This window comes from Protopterus annectens, chromosome 3.part1 (assembly GCF_019279795.1).
Source record: "Protopterus annectens isolate FY-2018-M chromosome 3.part1, PAN1.0, whole genome shotgun sequence".
Classification (NCBI taxonomy): Eukaryota; Metazoa; Chordata; order Ceratodontiformes; family Protopteridae; genus Protopterus; species Protopterus annectens.
Window position 1 is genome coordinate 678,136,333 of NC_056732.1, and position 19,315 is coordinate 678,155,647.

Consider the following 19,315-nt stretch of genomic DNA (forward strand, 5'->3'; position numbering starts at 1 on the left):
TAAATGAAATCAAGTGAGTAGTGGGATGCTGCTTCATAAGTAAAACAAGTGGGATGTGCAATTCAATAAATGAAATGAAGTGAGTAGTGGGATGCTGCTTCATAAGTAAAACAAGTGGGATGTGCAATTCAATAAATGAAATGAAGTGAGTAGTGGGATGCTGCTTCATAAGTAAGTAAGTTTGAGGTATGGACGCTGCTTACTTGGTAAAGATGAGCAAGGTCAAGCTGTCCTGATTAATATTATATGGATGTGGATGTTGGAATTCAATCAGCTATATTGTGTTTCATTTGTAAGTAATAAATATTGGATAACAAAGTTATGTTTATAAAAGTTTAATAAAGGTCGTCAAATGTCATTTGGTGTGATATGTTTATTGAAGGGGACTGGGACAATTAACCTTATAAATGAAGGCTACTGGACTCCTCTTATACCACATGCCAACTCAGAAAGAATCTGTCCAATTACAAAGACCACCCTACACTTTAGCTATAGCTGGAAAAACACCAATCCTACAAAGCTGCACGCAGTAGGCAAACTAAAGTTAGTAACAGAAAACTTCACATGTGCATTCCTTGTAAGTCCAAGATAAATATTTCTATGCTGTGATCTTTAACTCAAATACATCAATAATCTCTTCTGAACAAATGCATAAATCACCTGAAACAACTGAAATATGCATATATTGTAAATATCATTTATTTTATACATCTTAAATTTTCTTACAATTGAACTTGTGATAAGATACTAACAAATTACTAACTGTTCAGTGAAAATACTATTGGCCAATTCAAACTTTATTGGCATATAAGGCTACATTGTCACATTGACTATAATTAAAGTGTGCTGTGTATCAATGTTATGTATTCTGCGCTATTATATATCATTTGAGTTTTAAATGCTACTTGTTTAGTGTTCCAAACGATATTTTGTATTATTTTGTATTATACTTGTATGGCCTGGGGTGTGGCCGGAAATGGTCATTGGACTACTTCACTTCCCAGGTTTATAAATATTAAATAACTAAACAGACAGACAGATGGATAGATCTGCATTTTTGCACAACCTTCCAGAGGGAAGTACCACAAAATTGTTTTGCAAGAAATGGTAAGTAATATTTAATAATCACTCTGCCCTGAGGCTAAATACATATTTAAACAAAGAAAACATGACAGATGGTTACAGAAACATAAAGAAACAGGGTGGTATCCATTAAGAAAAAATGCTGGACCAGGCAAATTTGAACAACATAATCTTTCATCATAGGATTCAAATTCCAGTGAATCTACACAGTCAAAGTACATTACGATTAAAATATTGCAGTTTAACATGGCTACCCAACCATCATTTATTAAATCATTTGTTTATAGCTTAGCTATATTTCTGAATTTTTGTCATATTTTTTAACTGACTAGGCCTACTGGACACAAGTACTCATTTCCAGGGGTAACCCGGTAACACTGTATGGTGATCAGAGTCACATGACAGGCAAATGGAGGTTGGGGGAATTAAATGCTATACCTACTGGAACTTTATATATGTACAAGTTATTCTACTTCAGAGGAGACTTATTTTTACTAACCCTGGACAGAAAACATATAAGTGATGATTTTTATAACAATTTATATATTAGGTAGGCCTTAGTGACAAATCCCTTGTTTTTGATATAGGTCATTTTTAAAGAAAAAAAAATAAGTATGCTTACGCTTCTTAGAAGTTTTGGATCCTTTTGTTGCATTTTCTTGTTTTTCTTGTAAAGTAGGTTGCTTAATGAACTGTGGTGTTTCTGCTCCATTTTCTGCTCCATTTTCAACTAGAATTCCAAAGCGAATATGCTGTTATTTTTCATATGGAAACATATCTAGTACTGCTCAGTAGTTTGGCCTCATAATAATCGTTATATCTGTGAGTTGTTTACTTCCTTCTCCATTGCATCCCATGGCCATTGCAGTTATCTTATCCAAATAATGACTACTCTAAGCTTTCTTACATGACAGAGAAAGGGTGAGTCTAACTTTTAAAATTGTTCCAGTTTCATGTAGTGCAAACAGGTAGTTTTTATGAATACAATACTCCATACAAGGATGTGAACTGCAGTTCCATATTTGAAGTTCAATTTTTTACAAAGTCTGTGGTTTTGTGTGTGTGTGTGTGTGTGTGTGTGTGTGTGTGTGTGTGTGTGTGTGTGTGTGTGTGTGTGTGTGTGTGTGTGTGTGTGTGTGTGTGTGTGTGTGTATATGTGTGTGTGTGTGTGTGTGTGTGTGCGTGTGTGTGTGCATGCGTGTGTGTCTTGACGCCACTTGTGGATGCATTGAAGTCTTAAATAAACAAAGCACATAGAACAATTTGAATGGAACAAAGTGGAAAATAATAGCCAGGGAAGAAATTCACTGGTTTTATGGTATCTTGTCATTTCACACTGAAGCCAATTTTATTGCAACCACTTTCACAGAATAAATAAAATTGTAAGAGTCTTTCATTCATAAATAAATAAATAAATACATTAAATACATAAATAAATAAACCCTGCACATCTGATTAATTCATTTTGATTTTCTTTTTATTTAGTTTTGTTGAAATCTGTGTTGAAAAATGTGTTTTTGACTTCTTAGTTTTCTGTGCAATTATTATTATTATTATTATTATTATTATTATTATTATTTGAAATGGAGTACTATAAATGTGGGCAAATTTAGTGTAAGAATGATTTATTTACTTGCAATTCTTTGCCCTTTCCCCGTAGGTTTTTGGTGTGGAATTTTATTCTGTGATCAGGTAATCATGGTTTCGATGCAAGTGGTATCAATGAAATGACCTGAATCCATTTTTATACCTAGGCTATATATGAAATAAACAAATGTTGCTGTTTGCAATAGTAGTGCACCATTCATTTAAATGGATGGTGCTTGTTCTTTATTCCTTTTTTTTCTGCTTAAGAGAATGATTGGAGTTTTGGGTTTAGGTAAACAAGAACATGTACATTCATGATACATACTATATATTTATCATAACCTCAACATGCCTGTTTCTCTCCCTTTGCTTTCCCCAATTGTCCTCTTTTTATTGTTTTTTTTCCTGTCATGCCTTCTCTTCCACTGTCTCTTCCTTACCTCGCTATTTTCCTTATATATTTTCTTCTTTTTCTTCCATCTATGACCTCTGCCTTATGCTAGTACCCCTTTTCTACTCTATCCCCACAAGTTAGGAACAACACTCCTCCCCTTTTTATTGCCCCCCCATTCCCTTCCAATTGAGTGATCTTCTTCAGTATCCTAGGTGGAAGGATTAGGGCTGGATCAGGATCTATTTTACAAGTTAAAACTTCAGGTGTTCCAAGCTGTGACTAGAATAGCACACTTGAACATGTCCAGACTATTAAACAAAACTGTAGGCTTTTCCTGATCTACCATCCACCCATTCTTTTCTAAAGACAGTCCTTCTAGAATTTACAGATTTTTCTCAATGATTATTTGTTGTGTCACCATAACCTTATGTTTTTTTTTTGTTATCTGCATATGTGTTACTGATGAGTCAGTCAATAGCTGTTACTATGAAATTAATTTGTATTACGAAGGTATTTGGGATTGTTTATTTTTTTATTTATTTAACGTTTGTTTGCCAGGAACGTCCGATTTGGAACAAAGCCAATTTTCAGTGGCGGCCCAGAGAAAAATGCTCCAGATGCATGTTTTTGTAATGTGGGAGGAAACCGGAGCACCCGGAGGAAACCCACACGAATGTAGGCAGGATGTGCAGACTCCACACAGAAGGCAACCCAGCCAAAAATCGAACCAGAGAACCTCTTGCTGTGAGTAGACAATACAACCGGTGCACCACTGCAATGTCCACTCCAACAATTGTTCAGATAATTACATCTGGAACTCACAGACTAGGCGATATGCTTGACTTGATATTTAGCTTCAATTAAGACCTATGTTCTGGTGACAGAGCTAGTCTCATGGTATGACTACTTCCTGTTCTATTTTACTGATGAGTTGCTCTGTTTTAGCCTCCTTGATCTTGAGGTGACTGAATGCTACATTTTTTCTAAAATTACACTACATTTATTTTCTTCTGTACTTTTTCATCTTGTTTTCAGGAGATGGTGGTATCAGTCTTGATGCTTTGGTATCTCAGTACTAAAGATCATTGTCCACTACTCTTGGCTTCCTCCAAGTGACATATGTTAGGTCTGGCATAATGTATATCAACCATGGTTTCACCTTGAGCTGCATTTGTAAGGAAGGAAGAAATGAAAGTTGGAATGTCATTGGACACATCAGCGTCTTTGAAGTGAGACAGTTGATCTGGATAAGCATTATGCAGATTACCACACTGAGATCTGTTGTAAAGATGAAATTTATTTCCTCAGAAATATCAGTGTGGCTAACTGATTAGCCCTTCCTTTCCATGTGGTAGACGGCATCTGTGCCAGCCAGTCAGTCTTACAAGTTCATATTAAGCTATCAATCTGCAGACTATTACAAGCCTACCCAATAACCAGAGGTCCAGATCAGACCTGCACCTACTATCTGTGAGGTAAACACCTTAACATTATGCCAACCCTGGGCACCACCCATAAAGCCCTTTTTGTCACATCAATCTGAGATGGTTGCTTGATTTTCCACTGACAAGTTTACCACTATAAGTTCAACATTTATTAATTCGAAATCCCTGGAAATTTCTCTTCATGCTGAAAGCATTTCTTCATGTTCTTGACAAGTGTTTGGTATTGAAATTTATGGCTCTGATTGCATGCTTGTGCCCTATCATTTTAGAGCGGGATCCCTGCTCAGTTAGATGGGCTATTATCAGTCTGGATGTTCTGAGACCACTTACTAACGGCTGTTTTTTCCATCCTTAATGAAGCAAGCCAATCATACCATTGTACTAAGAATATCCTTATTAGAGCCATTCATTATTTCATTATGGCTAGAAACCAACATTTATATTCATTTATGGCCCTATTGATCCCTCTACAGAATTTGACAATTGTTGATCCTGGTTTCCTGTCCTATCACAATATTCTTACTGTGGTCTCCCCTTTAAGGTCCTTGATTGGTTTGCGATCCTGTCTCTCATTCTTTACCTATGATTGGTTTGGGGTTTCAGTGCCACATATTCCCATTCTCTGGAAGATGGAGTACCACTGGGCACCATCTTTTGACAACTGCATTTAAGTTTTTAATGCTACCAAAAGGGGAATTCAGTGATGGAGAGGGTTATTATATCATTGCTTTTCTCATGACAGAAAGTTTTGCCTCACTTTCCTTGAGGAATATATTGTCTGCTCCTGTGAGTGTAGGTGGTTATCACTTTAAACATTGTTATTATTACTATTACTAATTTATTACTATCTTCATACAACATTGTGTATGTATTCATAATACTTATTGTTAACTTGCTAGTCTACTCTCTTTTATATTTGTCTGGGCTAACAATAAATAAATTCATTTAGATCAGTGATCTACTCTGATTACAAATTAGATAAATAAATAAGTATGCTGCATGGTTTGCTAAGGAGAACAATATTGTTGTCAGATACTCTGAAACGTGATAATGCATTGTTAATGAGGTGTCTGTCATTGTTGCTCTACCTGTCTCTGATTCATTATTTTCACCATGACCCATGTTGAGCAATTAGGGTGTACAGTGAGACTTTTTCTGAATCATAGGGAATGAGTTTCACTAGAATATAGCCACTAGCAAATGTAGTTTTGTTATGTTTGTTAAATAAGCACTGAACTAAGACTGGAGTTCAGTTAATAAGGCAAGAAAAATAAAAATCTGATTTAATTTTTAAGGCTAATGAAGAAGTACTGACATCGACAGAACATGCGGTAAGAATCCTCCCTTTTTGAAAGTGTTTTTCATGCTGATGGCTATGAGTGTTATCTTTTATACTAGTGCATTGGGTTAATATGGTGATATGTATAATATAAATCTTTTTTAAAACAGCTGTTCTGTTACCTACTGCTCAGCAACAGTCACAAATGCTTTCTTACTTAGTTAACTTTTTGATAGGTTCATAGACTTATAGGTGTATACTAGGCTAATGACCACTGGGGCCTTTATAAGTCTAACCAAGCATCCCAGCTGTATTCCACATGTTTATGTGCCTTACAGGTTTTAAGAGATATATGCAAGCTAGGGTAACATTTACAGGTTGCCTCTGTCCATTGATGTTTTAACATATAAGTATCAACTTTTTTAGGAATTATGTTTGTCAATTTATACTTATGATTCATCAGAACTTTCATTTTTCTACTCACATACTCTGTGAAAACATCATGTATTATATTAGGATTTGCATATTTTTTCATCAAAATTATCATTTTCATTTTACTGTTGTTCTTCTGTTTATTATATTATGAATACATTTTGATTGTGTGTTGTCTTTGCCTTGATGGCCCTGTCCATGATTGAAAAGGGTCAACAGACAAGCCCTTTAACTCAGTTAACAAAAGCTAAATATAGTAAATAAAATAATGTATCAGGCTAATGAATACACATCACCATTGTACTGCATTTAAGCTTGACAATAACAGAACAACTACGCTGAACCATAGACAACAGTGATTTTTTTTAAATGAAAAATCTTCAGTTTAAAATAATATAAGAAAACATAATTGATAGTTTTTTAATAGTTTATTGAGTTTCATAGGTAATTGTATTAATGGAGTTGTAATCTATATATTAAGTTAATATATTTGATGTTTAAATGTCGTGTGATTGATCAGTTGATTTAGTTGTGATATAAACTGTGCTTATTACGTGATCGGGAAATTCTGATGAAGTCTGGATATCATTGAATGAAAACTTTAAAGTTAATGAAGTGACTTTGTTGCCTGCATACTTTTTTTTTTTTGCTTTTCAGTTTTTGTTTCACTGATCCAGGGAAGGTATTTTTTTTTTAGTTTTAGTCTGCTTTATGTATTCCCTGTGATGGCAGACAATGCTTTCAATTCACCATCTGAGGATAGTGAAGAACATTTCAACCCTATGCAATGTAGCATAGCATTCCATTCCAGAGGATTTTCAATGAGTGTTTGGAACATTACTTCTGGTTTAGAAAGTATTCAGTCTTCAATTTTAATGTTGTCTCAGCAAGTGGGACAAATATCCTCATCTGGCAATGATTTCAGTGTGACTGTTGTGCCTGGATCTGTTCAAGAAACAGAAAATATTCATCTACCTGTAGCTGAGACAAGTAATTTAAGGAATACCAGCCATAATTTGCAGTGTTTTCTTATGAGACTGAACAATCCTGACAGTGGTCTGCTTACCTATGCTTAATATGCAAGGTAATTTGGAGGACTCTAACAGTTATCAAGAAAATTTAAAACTGCTTCAAAAGAAGGTAAGACCAATCTGTTCTACAAGATAATATGTATTTAGAACATTATGTTTCTTTAAAAGTTGTTCCAAAGGGCCTGGGAGTACACACATTTCCCAATCATATTCAAATAAACAATCCATTTTATGCCAAACTTAAAGATTTTTTTAAGAACAATGGGTTACAGTTATTGAAATTATTGATCAAGCATGTTGAGAAGTCTATCTGTGCACTGCAAACAGAATTGAATGAGCTAGAAAGCAAAAGCAACCATTTTGTTCATTTTAAATCTATGGATTTTGATACCATATTTGCTTCCACTGAGCATTATATTAAGGCTATTATTGAAAGGAAGATGAAGCACATAGTTCATGATCAGAATGCTTATGAAAATGGTTCAGCATATCCCCTGCCCTTTAAGAAATGTCAGACATCAGCATAATATACTAATAACAGGATGCACGAGTCACAGTACAATGGACAAACTTTTTCTCCTACCAACTTTTTATAATATAGGAATCATCTTCAGGTAGAACTTAAGGAATTGGAGAGGATAGCACAGAGGTCCATCTCTGTAGCAAATTAATCAAATTTGATAGAAAGAAATCAGAAATGAAATACATTACACAGCCCACAGAGTTATTGTGGAAGGGGAAGAGGGTAAGCCACAGTTTCAGATTTTCAGAGGGGGAGATAAAGTGTTTTAGTGACTAAGAAGAACTGTATATTCAACACAAACATGAGTTTGTTTTTAATTATACTAATAAACCATTTAATGAGAAATAACTAAATATGTTTATACTAGTTTTTTTTCATTTATACCTTAATAGGATGGTAAATGTTGTGAACACTGTTATAGATTTGAACCTTTTATTTGCAAACTGAACTTAATTAAGCTATGTGTTTAAAATTACTTGTTTTGAAAAATGTTCTTTCATTAAACCATCTGTATATAATCCACCACTAAATTCCAACTTGCAGACTTTTTGATGCATGTGTGTGGGGCAGGCAGATTTGTAATGTCAAAAGAATGTTTTACAGTTTTGGTTCAAGGGATAAACTTACTGGATATATGTTGAGCCATCAAAGATAACTTCAGTGAATGGGGAAAAAAAACAAAAAACATTCACCAACTCCACCTTCAATGAGCAACTCACTTTTGATTTGCAAGCCCCCCTGCACCCCCCATATGAGGGGACACTCTGCACATGTCTTGGACTTATAGATACCAACTCCTAGGTCACAAAACAGTGGAGAAAAAAATAAAACTCCACTCTTGGTGAAAGTAATTTTGGGGAATAGTACTCGGTGCTTTTACATTTGCCAAAATTACTTTTGATGAGATGAAGTGTTTCCAACTTATTAAGATTTCATTAAAAAGTGTTTAGGTTTCTAAAAAACAAAAAAGATGGAGGGTTTGTTATCATGATGCAGGATAATTATATTTGGGCCATGAAATCCACATTGATACTAATGAATTTATTATTTATTATATATTCAAATATATATAAAATATCTGATTTATTTGTTCAGTGTTATAGATATAAAAGATTATATGATTTTATGGAAGTAGATTTCCCTAAGTTAGGTATTTTATTTGGTATACCTAAGGTTCCTAAAAGGCAGATTATGTCAGCCCCTGACAGTATAATGAAAGACATTTCTATTTTTCAGGCTGTATTTTAAATCCATCTGTACAATAAATTGATAGTTATTTAGAAGATTCCTGGGACTTCTTAAACAAGTTATGAGTATATAGTTTTATAGGTGAAGAGAAATTCGTTTTTACTTTAAATATCAAGTCCCTTTTTACCAGTATACCCATTAAAGAGAGCTTGAATACTTTTTTTTTTTACAAAATATTATAGGTTTTCTGCTATTTTTATTGATAGTTTATGATTTTTACTTGAATTGTTATTGGAGAATAATTTTTATGTACTCAGGGAAATCACTTTATTTTCTAGAGTCTGCTGTTATAAAATGTTCATTGATAATTTATTTTTCATATGGAAAGAAACCAAAATGGAATTTAAGGGGTTGTTGGATACAATGAATGTGAATAGCTTCTTTATAAAATTTACTTTGGAGTCAGTTGGTGAATTTGTTAAGTTTTTGGATATAATTTTGGAGAAATGTGTCAAATAAAAAAGTAAGAGCAAAATTCAGAGGAAAGCTACAGTCTTTAATAGTTATGCTAATTTTAAAAGTAAAAGTAATCACACTCTTTTTATAAAAAATGAATATACAAAGAGGGTAGCTTACATGCACATCACATTTGACCACCAACAATATGTTTTTTTCAAGAAAAAATTCAATATGTTAGAGTTGTTAGTTAATAGGGATTATAATATTGAACTTTTGACTGAAGTTGTTGAAGAAAAAAAAAGAAATTTCTGGTAAAAGAAGCTCTTTTTCAATCCGTTTTGCATTTTAGAATTAATTTTAAACCTTCTTCCATTAAATATGTATTTACTAATTCATTTAGTTTAGATATTTCTTTGGCTAGTTACAATATTAAAAAATCTGTTCTAAATAAATTGAATATTATAAAGAGGAATATTGATATGTGTTTGGCTCTAGGGGGTAGACCATTTTCTTATAAAAGAAGCCTAAGTCTAAAAAACATGTTGCAGGTTGATAACACTAGGGTAAGTTTGGCTGCTACTGACAAAAAGTTAGGTACCTATAAATGTGAGTGTTGACACTGGTATGATTTTTTTTAATGAAGGACCTTTTCTGGTATTGACACATGCAGTTATTACTTTATATATTTATAGGAACAACTTATTTCTATCCATAATGCCAATACCCTCCTTCCCATCTTTCAAACCATTCTGAAATACTTCCTAGCCAAAATATGTCTCTGTTCTTGCTCAGCTCCAGGATAAACTGTATCTCTAAATGTGGACAAATACCTAGTCATACCTTACATCTACTTGCTCTCCCTTCTTCACTCACTTTCTTACTTCTATCAATTTATCTGCCCTAGTTTTCTCTCTAAATATCATATAAGCCTTCTTTTTTTCTTACTTCATATTGCAGTTGCTGTTTGCATTATATTAACTTACTTTTAATTTCTGTATAGAACTGGCTAAAATTTCTCTACTAAATCATTGTCATATATTGCATCTATTCTTAACCAATGATTTCATTTCTAATATGGCGTAATTACCTAAATGGATTCAGTTTTATATTATTTTTAAAGACTGTAAAATGATCATTTTTAAAATGTTTTGTAATACTTTGTAGCTTTTCCCCCTGGGTGTCTGCTGAAATTGGGTTCCTTCCCAGTTGGACTTTCCCAGTAATCAAATGTCAATAAATATATATCAGATATGATAAAAAATATACTTACCCAAATTTGGGTTGTTCTTTTTAAATATTTCATTCCAGTCTGCAAAAGATGGTTGCACTGATGAATTAATGTTGGCAGCTAAAAAATAAAAATATAGTTAACCAATATGTCAGACATGCAAGATCTGTTATGCACATCATGCATGTAAAACTCAAGATATTTTAGGCAAACTTAGTAACCAATATTCTTTTCATATTACGTCAAGAATACAGTACAAGATGCATAAGATAATTAATGCCCTTAGGTACTTGCAAGTGAGTTTTTGAAAACCTTTTGAACAATTTAAGCTGACAATTAATTGCATTAGACAGAGTTAACACACTGCATTAAACTGATCTAATGTACTATTCGTTGCATTTGATACAGCATTTCTTGTCAAACTAAAGAAATGTTTTGTTTGCCCTTCTCTATCCCTGATAACATTATTCATAGTTTCCTGTATCATATTCTGACTATATCCCCTTTCAAGGAACTCATTAGCCATATCTTCCTTCTGCTTAATACAAAGTGCCTCATCAGTGTTAAGTCTTCAAATTCTAGTAAATTGCCCTTTAACAATTCCTCTAAAGATATGTGGGCTGTGCTTACTCTGTTTATGAGTATAGCTATTTGCATGCACAGATTTCTTAAATACACTAGTGTGCAGAACTTCCATTTCTCTATTCAATTACTTAGATATACAACTGAATAGAGAAATCTTTACAACAAATGTAACAGCTCATAATAATAAGCTTAGATATGTGACTACTTTTAATAATAGGACTCGAGAGGTTAAGAGGATGACATGAAAGAATTGGAAAATTCTAATGACCATGCCTGAACTCAGACAACTGTTGGAGGATAAGCCAAGGTTTGCAGATAGAACTGAAAAAAAATCTGAAAAGAAGGTTAAGGCTATGAGGACAAGGAAAATTATTAAAACTTAAAATAAACAGGGAACATTCCCTTGTTGTAGTTGTTGTTGTTGCAAAGATGTTATTACTTGCAAATCATTTGTGCATCCATTGAAAAACCTTTGAATTTAACTGTTATGCCACTTGCAATACATCCTATGTTGTATATTTAGCTACATTCACACAATGCCAATCTTTTTATGTCGGCAAGTGTGGTCATAAGTTTAAAGAATGTATCACAGACATAAATCAGATATGAGAAGAGATGTTTTAACTAATGCATTGGAAAAGCATGTAGTGGAAAATGGGTCCACTCATCAGTTTAAGTTCAAGGTTATTAATATAGCTTATAAAAGTATTAGAGGGGGTGACATCAATAATATTTTAGAGACTAATGAATATTCTTGGATATTAAGATTGAAGGCTGATGCACCCCCAGGACTGAATAATGCAATAACCTTGAAACCTGTTCTATATAAAAAAACAAATACGTTTGCATTGATTTTAATTTTTGATTGGTATGCTGTATTGTGTGATTTCATTTGTCTTAATATACATTTGATGTGTTTTAATGATATGTTATTAGCACTGAAGAAGGTGATAGTCCAAAAGCTTTGCTTTATATTTGTTTTAATAAACGTTGGAACATTCTGTGCTTGGTTGTTTTTTATTTATTTATTTATTTTGGTATATAATTTACTCAGGTGACCCCCTTCTCAGCAATCACTACTTAGCTTCCCTAGAAATTTTCTACAAATATTAACCCAACTTGATCATTCATTTGCAATGAAAGTGGCATCACTGTTAACTAAATTCATAGTCAATAAATGCTACTTTCCTGTCACTAAGTGACTACAATGATGCATTATAGATTCATAGGTTCATGTACTAAGCTAGCTGTCCTTGTGGACCATTTTAAGCCTAGCAAGTTTCCTCAGTAAGGATCAAAGCCTGTACTTTCTGTCTATGAGGTCCATACCTTAGCAATTATGACAATTCCCATCACTTCTCCTTTGTCATGCTATTATTACCCTTCAAGAAAAATGCTGTCTACTAAGACTTTGGAGATACTGTGTGAAACTTGCTCTTTGGATTTCAACTAACATTATTTTCACAGCTATTGCTTAAAGTGAGGCATGGGACTTCTGTAACTCATACAATGGACCCAACTCATAGCCTCTGTACTGCCTTGCCAGGAACCACCGCAAAGAATCATTCCATTATAATGTTAGAGCTGAATACCAAAATGTTATATTTTGTATCACATTCCACTAATACTGGTATTTAACATTTCAGATGGTGGCAGAGCTCCCCCGACACACACACTCACATCCACTGTTCCAGGGGGAAAACAGACTCCCTGAGATTTTTGAGTGGATACCTTCTTCTTTTCAATGAATATTCTAAAGGAATTGTAACAATTGTAAAGCACTATTTAAATAATCTTGGCTAGGACAACTAAGATTATATGACCTTTTATACAAAATCCTAAGTATATGTCATACCTCTATTAACATTCCTGTCTATTATATATTAGTATTCCTTATGTTCATAGGTAAATATTAGGCTGTCAGTCTACTAATATTATAAGCCTAGCTAATAGCTATAGGTCAGAATTAAACCCTCTGCTGTGTATGTTGACCATTCTTCTAACCCACCCTCATCACAGAATGTGCCAATTGAGCCTAGCAGTCTGTCTTATTTCTTGATCTCTAGTAACCTTCAGCTGTCACCCCATTACTAATACTGGTCCCAAGCTGCATGCTTGAATCCAAGAGACCCATCCCTCTTCTTTCTTACATTTCTAAAATCCTGGAGAGTGTTACCTTCACTCACATTTTTAAAAAAAATACAAAGTGGAATATGGTATTCTGGCAGAAGCAGAGTGTTGTTTCCATGAGGAAGACAAAACAGGTATTTGTTTACTTTCCTTCATATGCATAATTCACAAATCTATAGAATGTGTTCTCGTAAGTGAAGTATTTGTCAGTTTGACATCAGTGTGTGAGATGGACTCAAAAGATAGACACTAGGTCCAAAACTATCTTGATGACTCTAAACATTTATTTTTTTTTAGTCTTTATTGACCATTTTAGTCCCTTTAGGCTAGTGGCCCCTTTTCAGAGGAGGCCAAAGGTGGTACTTCTACAACTAGGAGAAATTTGGCCAGGACATTTTTTAACTCCCCTTACTGTTTCTGAGCACTAGATGGTAATAGAGAGCTGTAACTAGTGCTTGGAAAAATTCCAAGATGGAGGGTAGTAGATGTAACAGCATGGAAGAGAACAATGTAAAATTGCTTGAAAATATGGAAAAGGATGTTGAACAGAAAGAAACTGTGATAGATGAGGTAACATACACTGTTGTGTAGACATCAGTAGCTGATTCTGTCATTGTAGGGGATGATACAAATAAACGGCATTTAGCTGCCTCTCAGCTTGATTCTGTGCAGGCAAGCATCTTAATTCCCAAACTAAGTGATGGTGGATAGCAAAACAAAGAATTGCTGGAGTTGCTTGACTAGGAGGAACCTGAAGATGAGTCATCTGTATCGTAGGGTGAGATGATGAGTTATGTCTTTGCTGAGGATGAGGAACAGAAAAAAAAACAAGTTTTTGATATAGGTACTGGCAGGAAAGAATCATTTGAGAGTATAAGTAATTTTTTTTCACAAGTGGTCAGCAGCAACAAGAGGCAAGAAAAAGGTACTGTAAATGCTTTCCATTAAAAAAATTCACACTATGAGACTAAACTAGAAACAGTGCTGCAGGGAAGCACTACTTTGTCTGGAACAAAGTCATGCCACTAAGGATTTCTGTTAGAGGTATTTTATTCACTTAGGTAAAGAGGCCTTCTGTGACATTACATTTGAAACAATCTTTGCTGCATAAATTCATAAATGAATGTGGAAAGAAAAACAATATCCAGGGAACAATTATACTTTTCTTGGTCAAGGACTTGAATTAAAAAAGCAAATCTTTGTACAATTAAGAACTGATGTAGTAGAACAGAAATGATTAAATAAATGTTTATATAAATATTGTGGCACAAATGAAAATAGTAAAACAACTGATAAGAGATGTATGGAATTGTGATTGGGAAATGGATGTTGTGTTAAATATAAAGCAGGATGTTTATCAATATTTACCTTGTTTGATATTTGTATAATGTTTTATGGGTACTTTAAAGTATAAAACAGTATTAAAAATCTATTATTTTTTGCGGAAGTGTAGAACATTTTATTGAAGACTGTAAAAAGCTCAAGTGCTACCGATGTGCAGAGATAGGTCATACAATGAATAAATGTAAAAAGGAATACAATGTGTGTTGGGATGAAGGGGAGTTTGGTTTGATTGTGCACAAAAAGAAAGTGTAAGAGTGCAGAAGGCAAATGTATAAGTTACTGAAAAAGTGAAAGATATAATTATAAAACAAATAAGTCTGGATGAGAAAGAGGATGTAAATGAAGAGATTGAAGCTAATTTTGTTCAAGAAGATGGTACAAATGTAGGTTTACAAGAAGCTGAAATTGAGACATTTAATAACTTTTGGACAGTTATTAAATGAACACTCAAATCAGGAAAAAGGGGAAGTACAGTAATTTCTTAGACCAAAGAGGAAACATACTATGGGACAAAGGGTAAGAATAAGAAAATGAATAAAAAATATTCCTCCAAAAGTTAAAAAAAAGGAAAATAATGCTTAGAGTGATCTGCATTAATATCAAGTCTTGTAGATAAGTTCAGGACATCATCAGTATTGGAATGGGTCTAGTTTTATGTGGTGATTTTAACTATAAGACACATGGTTCTTACTTCCTAAAGACAGAAAGTAAGCTGAAAAATTACGGGATACAAACTTGTATGTTTTTTAGGAAATAAAACCAGGAGAGAACTTTTTGTTTAATCACAGTGTGTTCAAACTAATAGGGGTTTATCCATGTATTAATGTTAAAAAAGGGAAGAGATTTTGAAAAAAACAATACCTTATGTTATAGTTAACTTAAGAATTTCTATAATGGGATAATGGATCCTGTGATTTGAGGAATAATAAGGATAAACGTAAATTAGGAAGTTAAAAAGTTGTATAAAATAATGCAGGTGGAGTGAATTAAGATTAATGAATACAAGACATTTTACATATGCAATGCTTCCATTTCTTTGTTTTGATAATTGTTCTGCAAAGCCAAGGAACAAAATTCGAAAGCACTCATTGATATCTAGATAAAAACAGAACAAATAAAATACTGACAACTTAATATTCAAAATATTTCCATTACCACCTTTAAAATATCATTAACATTTTGTACACACCACTGATGCTGTTTAAATTGCTGAATGTTGTATAATTGAAAACAGGTTTACTATACAAGTCCATCTTCCAGAGGAGAGAAAGGTCTCTGTCTGAAAAAAAAAAAAGATTATAAATCACAGTCACAACAAATATGCTTTTATTCATTTGTCACAAACACAAGTACAGCTGCTACCAGGGCAAATGGTTCACTTAGCAATTGGTAAAGATGTATCCACTTAATAAGTATGAGTAAAACCAACGCGTGGTCCAGGTTCAAGAAAAAGACAAAGCAAATCAGACTATTCAATAACATAAAGCTTTAATAAAATAAGTAAGCATTTTCACAATACAACTTATTGCTTTATCAGACTTTCAATGACTAATGAAATAACACACTATATAAAACTAATCTAATCAGTCAAATGCTAATGACAGGTTCAACCCCCAATTAAAAACCATGACAATATATAAACATAATAAGCACATTACATCAGAAACACTCCTCACTGAAAAAAGTGCAATTTAAAGAGTCACATACTACTGCAACCCTCTCATTTTCAAAAATAGTTTCAGGGAAACTTGATCATTCAGCTCCTTATGACATCAACATGCATTCTAATAATCCACTTAGCTTCTACAGCTTTTGGAAAATTTCTAATATGATCTTTTCGATCACTCTAACAACATCCACGACCATAAACTTAAACATATGGTCTTAGCCCATTTGTTTTACATGTTTTGCAAGGGAATTATTAGAGGACAAAATCATCATCATCATCATTATCATTAGCCCCCTTTTTCCCATTTTTCTACATGGGGTAGGGGTATCATGTTAACTGTCGCCAATTCTCTCAATTCAGTGCCACACTCCTGCCTTCTTCAACACTCATGCCTGACTGTCACAGATCTCCTTTCACACATTCCATCCACCTCTTTGCTGGACGTTCTCGTTTCCTCTTACCTTCTTCCTGTCTATCCCAAATCTTCCTCACCGGATTGATTTCTGCTTTTCTACACATGTGCCCAAACCACCGTAATCTGTTCTCTTTGATCTTTTCTGCAATTGGAGCTACTTTGGCTTCTGCTTTTATGTCCTTATTTCTTCAGCTGTCCCACAGTGTGCATCCTACCACCTTTCTCAGGCACTTCATTTCCATCACCTCTAGCTTCTTCAACTGTTCCGCCTTTACTGTCCAGGTTTATGTACCATACAGTAGTACTGGTTGCACCACTTTCTATACATTTTACTTTTCAGCTTCTTTGGCATTCTTCTGTCATAGATTACACCTGACACTCTATGCCAGTTGGCTGCAGCCCCTCCGATTCTAGCTTTGACCTCTTTATTCAGACTTCCCTTCTCCTCAACCACCCCTCCCAGATACTTGAAGCTGCTTACCTGTTCCACTATCTTCCCTTGTATCTCTATTCTCTGCTTCTTCTGATTTCCACAATTTGCTGCCATTACCACCATTTTATTTGTGCTTAGTTTCATCCCATCTGCCTTCAGATTTGCATTCCATTCTCCTATCCATTGCTGCAGTTCTAGCTCAGACTCTGCCTGTACTGCCACATCATCTGTATACAACAGCTTTGTGATCCGTCCCCTCCAACCTGTTTGCTAATGTAGTCCATCACCAGTATGAACAGCAGTGGGCTCAGAGCTGAACCCTGATGTACACCCACACTGACTGGGAACCCCTCTGTGAGACAGAACACTGTTTGTGCTTGAATCATTAGGTCCTTGTACATAGCCTGCACTAATTCTACCAATGTTTCTGGGACTTCAAACCACTGCAGTACTGTCCAGATCAGCTTTCTTGGGACCTTGTCATATGCTTTCTTGGGACCTTGTCATATGCTTTCTCCAAGTCTAGGAATGCCCAGTTGGACTCTGTCCTCATTTCTAGCTTCTTCTCCAGTATCTATCTCAATGCAAACATTGGGTCAGTTGTGCTGCATCCTGATCTGAATCCGAACTGCTCATCTCCCATCTTACATTCTACTACTAATCTGAGTATCCATTTATCAATAACCCTCTCCAGAACTTTCTTGCAATGTGACATGAGTTTGATGCCTCTGTACTACCCACAGTTGTGTATGTCCCCTTTGTTCTTGTACACTGGCACGATGCTTATTCTCCAGTCATCTGGGATACCCCTTTCTCTCCACACTGCTATTAGTACCCTCAGGAGACGTCTCTCCCCTGTCTCATCCAGCATCTTTATCATATCTGCTGTGACCTCATCTGAGCCTGCTGCTTTCCCTGACTTTATCTTCCTTATTGCTGTTCTTACTTCTTCTAGGGTGGGGTCCTCTTCTTCTCTCATTGTAGGCTGTTTCTGGGACAGTACAGCTTCTGTGGGGTTTACTGCATTCAGAAGCTGCTGGAATACTCCTTCCATCTGCCTTTGATGTCCGCTGAGCTGCTGAGCAGGTTGTTACTGGCATCCCTTATGAAGGGTGTCTGACTATCTTCTTTATCTTTCTGTCTTTGCCTTGCAACCTGAGATACTTTCTTTGTGCCCCTGCATGTGTTATTTGAGGACAAAATCCTGATATGATAAATATGTTCTTTAATTCTCTGTTTCAGAGCCCTATCCATTTTACCCAAATAAAATGCAGAGTTGGCATACTGCTAAGTAAACAATGTGATTGTATTACAGTCCACCCCAACTCTAAATCTAAACATCTGCCCTACATCAGAATGTAATAAAATTCTGAATTTTACAGAAGCTGCAGAAGCTAAGTGGATCCTGTGTCATTAGCATTTGATGTACTCATACTTATTAAGTGGCTACATTTTTATGTATTTGTATTTTTTCATATAATGAAAATTTTCTCACCTGTTTGGCCTGCCATCACACATAAGAAGATGCAGTCTGATTCATTTGTCTGACTCACTGAAAGAAACATAATTGCATTATATTAGTACATAGCAATGATACATTCTTTATTGCATTATATTAGTATACAACAATGATACATTCTTTATTGTATTATATTAGTACATAGCAATGATAAATTCTTTAAGAACTAACTAGTATAATTTCTGAAAAAGCTAAGAGGTATTTTTTAAATGCTACTGTCACTCCCTACTATCACACACACACATACACACACACCTTGTACAAGACGCATACGCATGTCCTGTATGCTATGTTCAGACTTCAGTGATATTAATCTTTCACATGGCTATTTATTAATGTCCCCATGTATGTGAACGTTTCTATAATTTTATCTATTTCCCCATCTCTTCTCTGTTGCTCTACATATTAGGTTATTGTTTATGTATTGTTTATTAAATGGGATAATAGAATATTCCAGCATGGGGCCATTTCAGCCATGGCCAAGAAATAAAAGAGGAAATAATTACAAATGGCTATATAGGCATGTATAGTTCTAAAGCACATATGGCTCTGTGGCAGAAGGGAGAATACA

General features: G+C 34.4%; 1 protein-coding gene across 3 annotated transcripts in view; it reads right to left on the reverse strand.

Moving 5' to 3' along the window:
- The window catches only part of HHLA1 (HERV-H LTR-associating 1), a 514,160-nt gene that overhangs the window by 82,507 nt on the left and 412,338 nt on the right, over positions 1–19,315 (reverse strand). For all 3 annotated transcript variants that reach the window (XM_044067042.1, XM_044067041.1, XM_044067043.1), the window contains exons 8-11: positions 18,721–18,777; positions 15,898–15,987; positions 10,692–10,769; positions 1,706–1,813 (exon numbers count right to left, since the gene is read on the reverse strand). In XM_044067042.1, the coding sequence (XP_043922977.1) occupies positions 1,706–1,813; positions 10,692–10,769; positions 15,898–15,987; positions 18,721–18,777 (333 nt within the window). The remainder of the gene's footprint in view (positions 1–1,705; positions 1,814–10,691; positions 10,770–15,897; positions 15,988–18,720; positions 18,778–19,315) is intronic.